Below are 13,091 nucleotides of genomic sequence, written 5' to 3'. Positions count from 1 at the left end.
CAATTCGTCATTTCTATTACTTACTTTACAGCGGAGCATATACACAAGAAAGTATAAAACATTTTAACAGCTTCTGTAAATTTTGTATTGTATAAATAATGCACACTTAAACGTTTTCACTTAAATGTTCACTTCACTATTATTATCATTTTTTTTATTCAGTGTACCATTAGCAAATGATAACATTAACAACAATCATAGTTTCAAATCCAACGAATACTTTGTTTTGCTCCAGAATTTAAGTTACAGAAACTGCGTTATAGAGAAAAAAACGTAACAAAACAACCGAAACCCTCACATAATCCTGCGAGACAAAGTCAAATGTATTGAAAAAAATAATGTATAATTTAGCCTATTTTAATATATGGTATATTAGTAGCTTTAAAAATATGTGTGTGAAAGTCACAGAAACACCTTTTAATTTCTGCAATTAGGTCCTACTATTATTACAGAATATTTGCTTGCAGTTATTTGTTAACCATAGACGCAGAAAATCCCACATAATGTATGTATGAAATTTTGATAGCATTTTCAAGTGGAACCCGCCCCCCTTTGAAATTCTCTATCTTATATTTACATGTTGGAGACAGCTGTTTAAAGAAATCGAATAAGATTAGTGGGCAATAGCGCCCTCTACTGTACAGGTATGTAAAAACGTCCCTATAAATCTCTTAACCAATCTTATTCCTACAAAGAATTTCCTGTAAACACGTAATAAAAACAGAGAGTGGATAGAAATTGGGGTGCGCTTTGGTTGCTTGAAATATTCGATCCTGTTACCGTCAACTCTGTTACCAAGGTAGACTTGACAGAGGGAGAAGAAAATGTGCGACTGTGCGTGTGTAACGGAGGCCATTTACACGTGCATGTGTGTGAGAAAGTAGTGTCTGACAGTTGTTGACTTTGAAATGCAAAATGTATGTCTGCGCATGATCGGTGACCTGTTTTTTAAAAGGCGTTTTTGTTTTGCCACACCTCCAGAAATATCCATTGTACATCGTGGTACAGAAACCACTGGAATTTAATGTCGTCGCGATCTATTCTTCTTTTTTTAATCGTTGTTTGCTCTTTGTAAAAGTACTCTCTATTTCTAGTTACTTTTATTTCGTCACCGAGTCTCTTTTGAAATGTCTCTTCTTGAAGATGACCTGTCGTGTCCCGTGTGCACGGATGTGTTCCGTGAGCCCGTGTTACTGAGTTGTGGACACAGTTTCTGTCGTCAGTGCATCAACGATCATTGGACGGCGAGCGGATCCAGAAGTTGCCCGGTGTGTCGACAACTCTCTCCGCAGGAGCCGCTCTCCAACCTGGGCCTGCGCAACGCCTGCGAGACGTACCTGAAAGAGCGCAGGTCCGAGAAACAGAGGGATGACGAACCGAAGTGTCACATACACGGAGAGAAACTTCAGCTCTTCTGTAAAATAGACGAAATGCCCATATGTTCACAGTGTAAGAAAGGTGCTCACAGATATCACAAAACGCAGACACTGCAGCAATCCGTAAGACAGCGCAAGGTGAGAATGTATGACGTATACATTTCCTGTTCATTAGCATATGTTATGCTACAGGCAACGTTCGCAGAACTTTCTCTAAAAGTTCTTTCAAAGTAAAAAAAACTTGCAGTATACGCAGGTAACATTTGCAACATCCCTAAAAGCGCACAAACACATCTGGGAGACGTCTATTTGATGTCTGCATTTACATCTGCAAGACGTATTTTTGAGTGTTTGCTCATCTGCAATACATCTCTGAGACGTCCGCTGGTAGCAGGGGCGTGGCTACATGGTGGCCATGGGTGGCCACGGCTCTTTCGGTATGTTTTTGACCAGCAAACTATGTGTAATGAAGAATTGGTGTAAATTACAGTAGAAGTTAAAGAATTTCTGTCTGTAAGGATTTTTTGGTCACCCTAATAAAATCACTGGGTGTTACCTGGCCACCTCTAAAAAAAGTTCTGGCTACGCCCCTGGCTGTTAGATGTCTGTAAGATGTTTATGATTTAGAATAGATGTCAAAATGCCTTTTCTAAGACATATCAGATGTTTTACACAGCAGACATCTTACAGATGTACCTGTGCTATCTAGGATTGAGCAAAACAGCACCTTTCTTACTTAATATCTTTTTGCGTAATACACAATGATGGTGTATTAAATCCTAATTTAAACTCAAATCATGTTTTTTTTGAGAACATACAAATTATGCACATTTAGTTGCCCAAATATATGTGTCAGACATATTGTGTAACACATAGACATTGGTGTACTGTTGGAATCTCTTTAAAGGAGAAGCTTAAAGCAGCCCTTTGCTCAGCTGAGAAGACCATGTCGTCATTAAAGAATGGCACAACACAAGATGCCGAAGTCTCTCGATACATTCAGGTGACAAATCTAACAGAAACATTTGTGAGATTTCAGCAGAGGACTGAAGTAACCGAATAGACAAATTCACATTAGACTTGAGCTTTGACATCACTGCTTGACACATTGCATAACTCTTTCACCCAGTTTCAGACTCTGCAGACCGAGAAGATGCTGAAGGAAGAGTTCAAGAAGCTCCATCAGTTCCTTAAAAAAGAGGAGGAGGGCAGGATAGCAGTGCTGAATAGAGAAGAGAAAGATAAGAGAGGAAGAATAAATAGTATAATACAGGGAAGAATACGGTCACTATCAGACATGATCAGAGAGGTGGAAGAGGAAATAAAGGAGGATGACATCGACTTCCTGCAGGTTAGGGGTGAATACACAAACTTCACAGTTGCAGTGGTGTTTTACGTTGTGTTTGTTTACTATGTTAGTCTCTCTTATCTAGTTATCTAGCTATCTTGTTTTGTGTTTTTACAGAACTACACCAGCATGATGAGCAGGTACTTTTAATCTCTCACAGCAAATATATAGAAGCCGACCCGAGAACAGTCTTAAGTTACTCTGCATGTGTGTGCTTAGAATTGAGTGTGCGCTCCTAGAACCAATGCTGTGTTCTGAATCTTTAATCGACGTTCCTAAACATCTGGGAAACCTGAAGTATAAAGTGTGGAAGAACATGAAAGACGTCTGCCCTTACTGTAAGTACTCCATCTTTTTTTATACCGCTTACTGTAAACACAATCTCTTAAGTGAAACAGGAATCTTTCTTCTGGTTTTTCTAGACCCCTTGGCCCTGAACCCAAACACAGCTCCACCGTGTTTCTCTGTATCAGATGATCTGACGTCTGTGACCTCGTGTGTCCATCAGCGGGACAATACCAATCCACTGTACAGGAACTGCATGGTGTTGGGAAATGTGGGATACGGTGACGGAGTCCACACATTCACTGTTGAGGTGGGAAACAGTCGGCACTGGACCGTCGGCGTGTGTCTTGAACCTTTGAGCCTTGTCTACGGTCTCAAACGTGATGGAGACCTGTACCATTTACTGACCTCTCAGATAATGTTTAAGATGAAGGCGAATCCTAAAGCGGTGCGAGTGAAGGTGGAGGATTATTATGACCTGTGGTTTCGACGCTGGAGGAAAGTCACCTTTTTTGACGCCAAGACCGATTGCCGTTTTGCCGAAATGTCTAGAGTGCCTTTAGGGAGGAGACTCTTACCGTTTGTGATCCCAGGAGAGCGCGCCGGTCCACTGCGTGTCGTCCCAGCTGACGTAACATTGACCCATGAACAGACTGAGCAGAAACTTTCCTTCATTCAGAGATATAGAGTCTGCTTTTTATTTGGTTTTGGTTTTGTTATGGTTTGTTTTTTGTATTATTATGGCGATTTTGACACTGGAAATACAATGTCTGACAGAGCAAATGAGTCAGTTAGTTATTTATGAAGTTAGATATTTATCAATAAATACAAATAAATTGTTGTTGCTTGGTGTTGGGATGCTAGAAGAATTATTGCAGTAATGGGTTGAGTAACTTTGTTTTCCATCTTCATGTAAAAGTCTGTGTTGTAATCTGTTACTGTTAACATTACTCTTACATTGATTTTGGACATCGGCGTTATATTTAGCTGCTGATTGTTTTGTTTTTCAGGAAACAGATAAAACACCGTATTCTTTAAAATGTGTTGTCGAAGTTGCCAAGCATTTGAATGGTTAGATTTTTGTAAAACATAGTGGGTGACTAATAATAATGACGCACAACAAAAAATAAAATTCCAAAATATCAAAATATGTTTTTAAAGGTTTTTGAAGGACAGCGATGACTAACAACAGGTCTTTTTGCTGCTGACATGGACACTGCACTGTAAAAAAATTCCCTGTTAAATTACAGTAAACAACTGGCAGCTATATTTGCCAGCACATAGCTGTAATTTTACAGCATACCTACTGTAATCTGCAACAACAGCTTATTACTGTAAAAGACTAATTATTAATTAATGATTTATTATAATTTGCACAATATAATACTGTTATTTTAGTGTTCCTCCTGTGATTTCCATTAATTGTTTATTAGTAATAAACAATTAATGGAAATCACAGCAGGAACACTAAAAGCTTTCCTGTAGCTCAGTGGTAAGAGCATTGCGTTAACAATGCAAGGTTGTGTCGGAGCCAGGTAGTCGAGTGGTTCGTGCTCCGACATGTGGCGCCGGTGCGTCCTGGGCGACTCGAGTCCTGGCTCGTGGTCCTTTCCCGACCCTACCCCCTCTCTCTCATCCACTTTGCTTTCTGTCTTCTCTGAAAACAGTCTCTCTCTGTCAAATAAAAAAAAGGCAAAACGCCAAAAAATACATCTTAAAAAAAAAAAAAAAAAACAATGCAAGGTTGTGGGTTCGATCCCAGGGGATTGCACATACCTATGTATAAATGTGTAGGATAATGCAATGTAAGTCGCTTTTAAGCGTCTGCCAAATGCATAAATGTAAAAGTAAAATAACAGTATTATATTGTGCAAATTATAATGTCTTTTACAGTAATAAACTGTTGTTGCAGATTACAGTAGGTATGCTGTAAAATTACAGCTATGTGCTGGCAAATATAGCTGCCAGTTGTTTACTGTAATTTAACAGGGAATTTTTTTACAGTGTGGAAAAGTGTGATCCAGAGTGAAAAGAACCAGTATGTAGAGTACATGGTGAAGATTAATAAAAAATCATTACACTAAATTGCTTAAAATGCTGCAAGAAAAATAAATGCAACATTTATATTTTTTCTTCTCTAAATAGTGTACTGTAACTGCTCCATTTCAATCTAACAAATTGAACGATTACCTGGATTTCTCTTAATTGTTACTCGTATGCTCAGGAAAATAACTAATTATATAAATTAGAAATATGAATTAGAAAATTCCTTCATTGTGAAGGATTCTGAATTTACCTGTTGTCACACATAGTCTATCACATCTTTTGTAGTGTTAGATATATGTCCGATTTGTCACAATTAAACGTCACGTAATATTTATTTAGTCACGTGACAATCAAGATCCAATGAGATGTTAAGTTTCCGCGTGCCCGCCGTGCCGCTGTATTTGATTCCAACGAAGAAGTCGAAGACCACCCTAAAGCAACAAGTCTGTATAACAGAATATAGAAAACACTTCAATGTTTCACGCTCCATTCCAGTGATGGCGTAAACGCACCAACAACTCATTTGCCATCCACCATCAAATTAGAAGTGTTCACGATGTGGGAGGTGTTTTCGCTGTTTATCCTTGACCAAAGTCTTTTTGTTAGCACACTTTGTCTGCGTTGTGTAGTGTGTGTGCTGCTACAACAAGAAGATGAAGGATGACAACAAACCTTGTTGTGAATTGTAAGTGGCGCAATAGCAATTCAAGTAGTCTCACAGTCAAGGGCGGACTGGCCATCTGGCGTACCGGGCGTTTTCCTGGCCAGGATTTCGGGTGCACCCTACTGAGGTCGCGTTTGTCCACTGCATACGTCATCGAATTTTATTATTTCAGGTTTTCTTTCAAAAAATCAATTGTTATATTTCAAGGTACGAATGAAACTACAATGATTATGCACCTTAAGAGAAATAAATGTTAATTTTATAATGTTTTTTTAACTAAAAAGTGAGAAACCTCGATGTCCACGTATGCGGTGGACAAACGCGACCTCCGGAGGACGCACAAGAAATCAGTGTCCGGGAAAGATGCCACATATGGTCACCCTAGTAGAGTCAGCTCGGCTTAACCGGTCCGAAAACATAAACTCGTGCCGTACTTTCGCATCCATGTCCGCGCACGTCTGTGTGTTCACTCCCAAATCGTCACATACTGAAGCTCGGTCAGCGCCCCTCGGCTGATTTATTCCCATAAATCATCACTATAATAATAATGAAACTCAATACAAATTCTGTCAAACAGGAGCACAGAAAGGTGTTGGTTTTAGGATAAATCTGGGCCAGAATTGAAATGAAATGTTGATTATATTTGGGTCAGTTTTGCTTTATTTGTTTTGTTTTTGGCTGACATGCGGCATTGCTTTGGCTTGCTTGTGGCCCAAACCTGGCAAACAGGAGCGGTCCACACAAGTGCCATCATTCCACGCGGTATGTGGGCCAGATGAGGGGGTATGGGGAGTAAGGTGTGGGCCGGATTTGGTCCGCAAATATTTGCTATCTGGGATTACATTTGACATCATAATAATTGACTGTTAAAATACTGCGTGCTAGATTTGGTCATGTACTTTGTAGTCTATATGAAGTGATTTCAAGGATTTAAAGTTTAATCTAGTGACTGAAAAGGCTATACCATAATTTATTGTTTATTTTACTTGATGTGTTATTATATTATGCTAGTCAGTCAGAATAATTACTCAACATTAAGCTGTTAGCAATAAGGTTTAATTGCAAGAAATAAAGTAGTATTTGGGTGCAATAAACCTTTAAAAAACTCTAAGTAGTTATAATTGGGTGGAAATACTGTCTTATGAACTTTTTTCGGTCCTCAAAAATGAGGGTCCTTGGGGACTGAGGTTCTCCGAACTCCGATTCGGTAGGTGGCGCAAAAAATAGGGCCCTAGAAGTGCGGTCCTGGAATTGCGGCCTCCGGTATTGCAGTCGGATAGTATTGACAACTGCAGCATGCAGGCGCGCAAGGTTGACGACACGCGGCTGAGGTGTAAGTTTCTAAATAATACCGATCATGTAATTTTGACTCGATCATTATCAGCCCCTGTGGATGGACGTCAGAATTTGTTTGTGAAAAGCAAGGAACTGGAAGCAGCAAAGAGATGATGAGTTTGAGGGAGGTAAGACTACTGTATATCCCCAGCCAGTCAGGTCTCAGACTTTAGAGGAAAATGTCTCGGGAAAACCTCTGTCAAGTCTGTAAAATTGCATTGTTGCTTAGAAAAACATTTGTGTTCTGTACTTTGAGAAATGAAATTAACATTTAATTTACTACCTCTAGTTTAGGACATTACTTAAAAAGTTGGCAGTAAATATGGCTGATGCAAAAAGTGAACCAACTTTGTTGTTTCTTGAAATATTGTAATTGTAAATTCTTGAAAAGATGTAATTATTGATTGTTATCATTGTGTAATGTAGAATGAATGCAAATCTCTTTGCTTTCATTATTTCCATACAGTGCATGCACCCATGTTAATAAAGTTATGTTAAGTTGAATATATTTTTAAATATATACTGTTTAACTTCCCCAGTATTTCTGCACTGTAGGAATAGTGGTTTAAGCAAGGGATGTTTGTACAGTGCATTGTGTTGCATACTTCTTGCACACAGCAGGTTTTTAAGAAATAAGTGATAGAAAAAGTCATGGGGGCCTGTGCCTACTTCACAATGTTCTCCATAGTGGGTTTTTTTCTTCATGTTTTATTCTTATTTTATTTTGTAGTTGTCATGTTAAGCAAAGGTGCGTTTCGGCACAATGTATAATGCAATATCATCTCAAATGCAAGATTCACAACATGGCCAAAAGCATTCTCATATCCAACTAAGTTTATTTATTATAAGTAATTACAACAGTAAATTTTTTACATCTTAAACTAAAACATGAAATATATTAGATGGCATTTCAACATAGACTGATTGTTTTGAGATCTCAGTACAGAAATGCAGATCCTGAAGTTGAGCGAGTCTCTCAAATGATCTGTTCTTAACCAAAGAGAAGATGAAAGATAGAGAAGAATTTCCCAAATCAAATGACAATATATTGTGAAATACACAAATGTTTGAACTTTATTATTAAAAGTTCAGTATAAAAACGATTTATTTCTGTCTATAAAAGAGTTTTTACCATTTATCTTCTAATGTATTTGGCAGATGCTTTTATCCAAAGCAACACATATTTGCTACTTAACCACAAGTTTTAGTTTTTTAAGAAAATAGAAATTGGCTGCCAGTTGCCGCCTTCATTAGATTCAAATCATTGGCATTGTCCTTCAGGACAGTAACAGTAAAATCTGCCTTTGACCTTAACTCCCTGCTGCAGGTCGACATCTCATCCCGTCATCTTCTCTCTGCAATTGAGCGACGCCTGTTTGTTCCATCACAACGAGGCACCAAATTGCTTGCAAAAACCTTTACTCATTCAGTTCCTCTGGTGAAATGACCTGCCAGCCTCCAGCCGAGCTGCAGCATCCATCACAATACCTGTTCCACATCTATCTGAGTAACCAATGACTGTCAAGCTCGGTCTATGTTTCCTGTCTATAAAAAAATGTTTTTCATGTTGTTCATTTTCTCCCTGACCCTTGCTTACTTCAGCTTTAATCCGTCTAGCAACATGACCTGGTCAACTAGCAGTACTAATTAACATGTTGATAAAATGTTATATGCTCTCCTACTTGTAAGATGCTTTGGATAAAAGCGTCTGCCAAATGGATAAATGTAATGTAAATCTTTGTTGAATAACCACAACCAAATATACTCCTTTAAAAACATGGACAGAAGATGAGAGAGATGATGGCGAATGTGAGGTAAAAGGGAAATAAGTGAAGATCAGGTGAGCTTCCACTGAAGATGTCAGGTATATCAGGAATATCAGGAATAGAGCTAGTAGGATCAAGAGTGTTATCATGATAATAGGGGAATGTAATAAATCCAGGTTGGTTGTTGACTATCTGAGTGTTGATCCAGTCTTGATATTTAGACAGTCTGGTGAACACACTAGGAAAACTGATGTCACACTCCTGAAATACAATTCCAGACTGAATCCACCTAGAGCCCTGCTTAGTGACCAGTGGTCCTCCATTATCAAACTGCAATGGCAAACAGATTCCATTCACACCTTTACAATTCAACTCTTAACATCTGTTCTAGACAGCAACATTAAATCAGTCTAATGACAGACAAATAGTTTTTGGTTTGGTGCTGCAGTGTGTTTGTAATTGAATCCTAATTTAGATCTGAGATTTTGAATCTGAACATTATCATTTTAAATGTAAAAGTTCTGTTCAGTTTAAATGTTCTGGTTTAGAGCAACATGGTAAACTACAGGTTACTCATGAGCTGTAGTGTGATTATAAAAGATGACTGATTGATAACTCACATAACACGAGCCTTTCCCTCCATCTGACAGTCCAGCACACATCATGTTGTCTGTGATACTGAAAAAATCATGATAGGCAATATTGCAATTATAGTTGCTGACGATTGGAATCTCAGTTTCTTGTAATGTGTCTGGCTCATCATCTAGAGTAGAAAAATGTATAGCATGACAAAGAGAGACAATATAATTCAGTACAAACATCATATAACACTGTTTGAAATATTGTAATTGTTGTGACAGCTGTACACTTGTGGATACGTGACATTTTGAGGCAATGTTCACTTACCTGAACTAGTGAAACCCCATCCTGTGACCCAACTTGGAAGTCCTTGATCAAATTCACTACCAGCAGCAGCCAGACAGACTGGTTTAATATAAGCAGTGAAATCCACAGAAGAGGAGAGCCGGAGCAGTGCTATGTTATTGTCATAAGTGTCAGGATGTGTGATGACACGACTCACTGTTCTATTAACCTCATGTGGGTTTGGGCCAGACTGCTTCACACGACCCAAAGAGATTATAATGTCTGAACTGCCGGAGCTATAAATACAAGTCAGTTTTAATCCACGTACAGTATGATGATTTGACACTTAAATTTCATTTTGCTTGGAATCACTTACTTATTTATATCAATAGAGCAACCTGCTGAAGTCAAAACCCAGTCTTTATTGATGAGACTCCCACCACATAAAATGGCATTATACCTGATTCTGTAAATGCTTATGTGCCAGGGCCAAAACCCTTCAGTCGCATCCCCTCCACCAGTAATCCTGGTGTTAAGTGAGGTTTGGCCGCACACTGATGAGAGAAAAGAATATGTGAAAAGCTTTGAATAAAGTGTGCAAAACTGTGTGGAATATCTCATGGAGTTACGTACCATCTTGCTGACCAAAAGATCCTATATTAGGAGAAAACAAATACAAAATAAAGTTAATGTTGCATGACAGTGTATTGACGATGGGTTATGCAGCTCAGTCAAAACACGGCAAGGACCAAAAAGCCCCTTACATCTGCTACTGGTTATATAACTTAACCCGTGGCACTTTGGGTTAGGCTGGGAGAGACAATTTCCTGGGTTTAAAAATCACATCCACAGGAAACTTGAATCCTACAGTGAATGAACTGAGAGATAAAGCACGCAGGGCCTTCTATGCCATCAAGCGTCAATGTCCTATAGAAATCCTAATTAGAATTTGGCTGAAAATATAAGAATTAGTGATTGAAGCGATTGCTGTCTATGGCAGTGAAGTCTGGGGTCCACTGACCAACAGACAATGGAGAGAGAGACAGAGAGTGGGAGGGAGGGAGGGAGGGAGGACGAGGAGGGAGGAGGAGGAGGAGAGGGAGAGAGGTGGCGAGAGAGAGGAAGAGAAGAGGTGAGAGGGAGGAAGAGGACAGAGGGAAGCGGGAGGAGAGACGGAGGAGGAGGGAGGGAGGGAGGGAGAGAGGAGGGAGAAAAGAGAGCGGAGGAGAGAGAGGAGGGGGAGAAGAGAGAGAGAAGAGGAGGAGGGGAGAGGAGGAGAGAGAGAGAAGGGGAGGGAGAGAGAGGGAGGGAAGAGAGAGATATGGGGAGCCAGGAGGCGGTAGTAAGAGCAAGAGGGAGGGAGAGAACAGAAGCGAGGAACGAGAGAGAGAACGCGACTGAACACGGGAGGCAAAACATGAGACAAAACGACGAGACGTTAGAGAAGAGTGACTTGGAAGCGAAGCAGAGGAAATGACCGATGGAACAGGACCACTGGGCTGGAGCGAGCGGAGAGGAGTGAGACACTGAGAGATCGTCCAGACATGGCGAGAGATGAGAAGATGAGAACTATGAGGGAGAGGGGAGAGAGAAGGAGTAGAGGAGAGAGAAGAGATGAGAATGAGAGAGAGGGAGCGAACGAGAAGAGTGAGAGAGAGAGAGGAGAGAGGGGTGAGAGAAGGAGAGAGAGAGGGAAGCAGGAGGAGAGAAGAGGGAGGACGCAGAGCCGAGGGGAGAGAGGGAGTGGAGGCGAAGTTGGAGGGGACCGAAGAATGAAGCATGAGATATGAGACACGGGACACCCAGAGGGGCCGGCAGCCGCGCGAGAGAGGAAGACGGTAGACAGAGAGCAAAGAAGGGGCGAGGAGTGAGAAGCGAGAACCAGTGCTTCATCGGGAGACAGGGGAGGGGGAAGAGGAGAGAGAGAGAGAGAGAGGGGGAGGGGGGAGAGAGAGAGAGAGAAAGAGAGGGGGAGGGGGGAGAGAGAGAGGGAGAGATATAGTTCGCGTCTGCCTACCTGTTAGATATAGAAGTACAGCCAGAGCAACACACACAACTGTGTTAGACCTCATTCTCATGTTCTGACGGATGACGGATGACTTGAACTACAGCATTGCAGGCTTTTTAAAGAGGGATTCTGACACCTCCCCATTTCTGAGTTCAACCCCTTTTCGTTTGTTTTGAGACCAGCAATGATTGTCTTCAAACTTAGAGCTGATGTTACTCACTTTATAATAAAACAAGTTTCATTTGTAAAGCCAACATCACCTGGGGTCATTTGTAAAAGTAAATGTTGTACACTTTTATTTATATTGCACTTGTAAGATATATTTTGTACATCAAATAATATTTTAAATTATTACTCGTAACATCCCAGTCAGCAAAGACACATGGGACCCAGACCACTATGGTGATCAGTGTTTGTTTTAATTGGGCAGTTTGACTCTTGATTTAATAATGCTTGTTTCTTTCTGAGGGCTGTAGTTCATATTGTTATGGCCAGTTATGGTCATCACGAGAAAACATGATCTGATGATTTTGGTTGTTTTGCGTTAAGTTCATAATTATTATGTTCTGGTGAACTTACTAAACGTATGAAAGAAATTTATGTGTGAATGTATAATATTTTTATTTATTATTGTGATGCAGCAAACTTTGTTACTTTCAGAATTTAACTGGTTGAGGCGGCCAAGTATGAACCAGATTCCGGTCAGAGAATCAAGAGTGAAGGAAGGAAGTCTTTGAGGCGTTTATTAACAATCCAATTTATGCATGTCTCCAATATGATTTAAATGTTTGTGTGTTCTACAAAGAAACAATAGAAATAATTACGATCTACAAATGATCAATAACCATAGCTGACAATGTTAGCATAACACCAATGCAAATATGCCCAGTACAAATATATAACCTAAATATCTCTCCTTCTGAACACTAATACAATGAACACTATATAATAATATGCAGGGTAAGACATTTCTATAAGTTATTATGTGTAAACCCGTTTGTGGCGGCTACATAGCGCTAGCATATGGAGGACTAAACCTGCAAAAATTATAAATAAATAAATGTATAAATAAATAAATATGTAAACGAATAAATGTAATAATATGAAAATAAATAAAGGAATGAATGGTTTGATAAAAGAAAATAATTCGTTTTATCTATTATTGATCTTATTGATCTATTATTGATCTTATTGATATTATTTTTTGTGTCCATTTTTTAATTATTTTTAATTATTATTATTTTTTATTTTTAGATTATTTTATTTATCATTTCCTTTTATTTTTACATTTATTTATTTATACGTTTATTTATTTTTATATTTATTTATTATCGCATGTATTTATTTCCACTTTTATTTATTTATTCTTGAATTTATTCTTACTTTTCTGTGTCTTGTA

At 39.1% G+C, this 13,091-nt stretch overlaps 2 protein-coding genes across 2 annotated transcripts; one reads left to right on the top strand and one right to left on the bottom strand.

Moving 5' to 3' along the window:
* The first annotated feature begins 56 nt into the window (after positions 1 to 56).
* Positions 57 to 4,157, top strand: trim35-1 (tripartite motif containing 35-1). The gene is made up of 6 exons (XM_057331589.1): positions 57 to 1,514; positions 2,284 to 2,379; positions 2,506 to 2,727; positions 2,842 to 2,864; positions 2,944 to 3,062; positions 3,147 to 4,157. Exons 1-6 carry the CDS (start codon positions 1,128 to 1,130, stop codon positions 3,812 to 3,814), a joined length of 1,515 nt encoding a protein of 504 aa, XP_057187572.1. The 5' UTR covers positions 57 to 1,127; the 3' UTR covers positions 3,815 to 4,157.
* A 3,757-nt stretch (positions 4,158 to 7,914) lies between these two features.
* Positions 7,915 to 11,797, bottom strand: LOC130552924 (chymotrypsin-like protease CTRL-1). The gene is made up of 6 exons (XM_057331613.1): positions 11,702 to 11,797; positions 10,318 to 10,338; positions 10,061 to 10,238; positions 9,727 to 9,980; positions 9,441 to 9,583; positions 7,915 to 9,150 (listed from the first exon to the last, which is right to left on the bottom strand). The coding sequence occupies exons 1-6, from the start codon at positions 11,760 to 11,762 to the stop codon at positions 8,824 to 8,826; spliced, it is 984 nt and encodes a 327-aa protein (XP_057187596.1). The 5' UTR covers positions 11,763 to 11,797; the 3' UTR covers positions 7,915 to 8,823.
* Between the last annotated feature and the right edge of the window lie 1,294 nt (positions 11,798 to 13,091).

This window comes from Triplophysa rosa, linkage group LG4, assembly GCF_024868665.1.
Source record: "Triplophysa rosa linkage group LG4, Trosa_1v2, whole genome shotgun sequence".
NCBI lineage: Eukaryota > Metazoa > Chordata > Actinopteri > Cypriniformes > Nemacheilidae > Triplophysa > Triplophysa rosa.
Note: the sequence above shows the minus strand (reverse complement) of the source record. Positions and strands in the feature narration are given on the sequence as shown.

Excerpts from the sequence above, each read along its gene's own strand:
- trim35-1 (XM_057331589.1), top strand. The coding sequence starts at position 1,128 with ATGTCTCTTCTTGAAGATGACCTGTCGTGTCCCGTGTGCACGGATGTG. Across the intron at positions 1,515-2,283 it reads AATCCGTAAGACAGCGCAAG|GAGAAGCTTAAAGCAGCCCT; the intron begins GTGAGAATGTAT and ends ATCTCTTTAAAG. Across the intron at positions 2,380-2,505 it reads AAGTCTCTCGATACATTCAG|TTTCAGACTCTGCAGACCGA; the intron begins GTGACAAATCTA and ends TCTTTCACCCAG.
- LOC130552924 (XM_057331613.1), bottom strand. The coding sequence starts at position 11,762 with ATGAGAATGAGGTCTAACACAGTTGTGTGTGTTGCTCTGGCTGTACTT. Across the intron at positions 9,981-10,060 it reads TGCTCTATTGATATAAATAA|CTCCGGCAGTTCAGACATTA; the intron begins GTAAGTGATTCC and ends TTGTATTTATAG. Across the intron at positions 9,584-9,726 it reads ATGGGGTTTCACTAGTTCAG|ATGATGAGCCAGACACATTA; the intron begins GTAAGTGAACAT and ends TTTCTACTCTAG.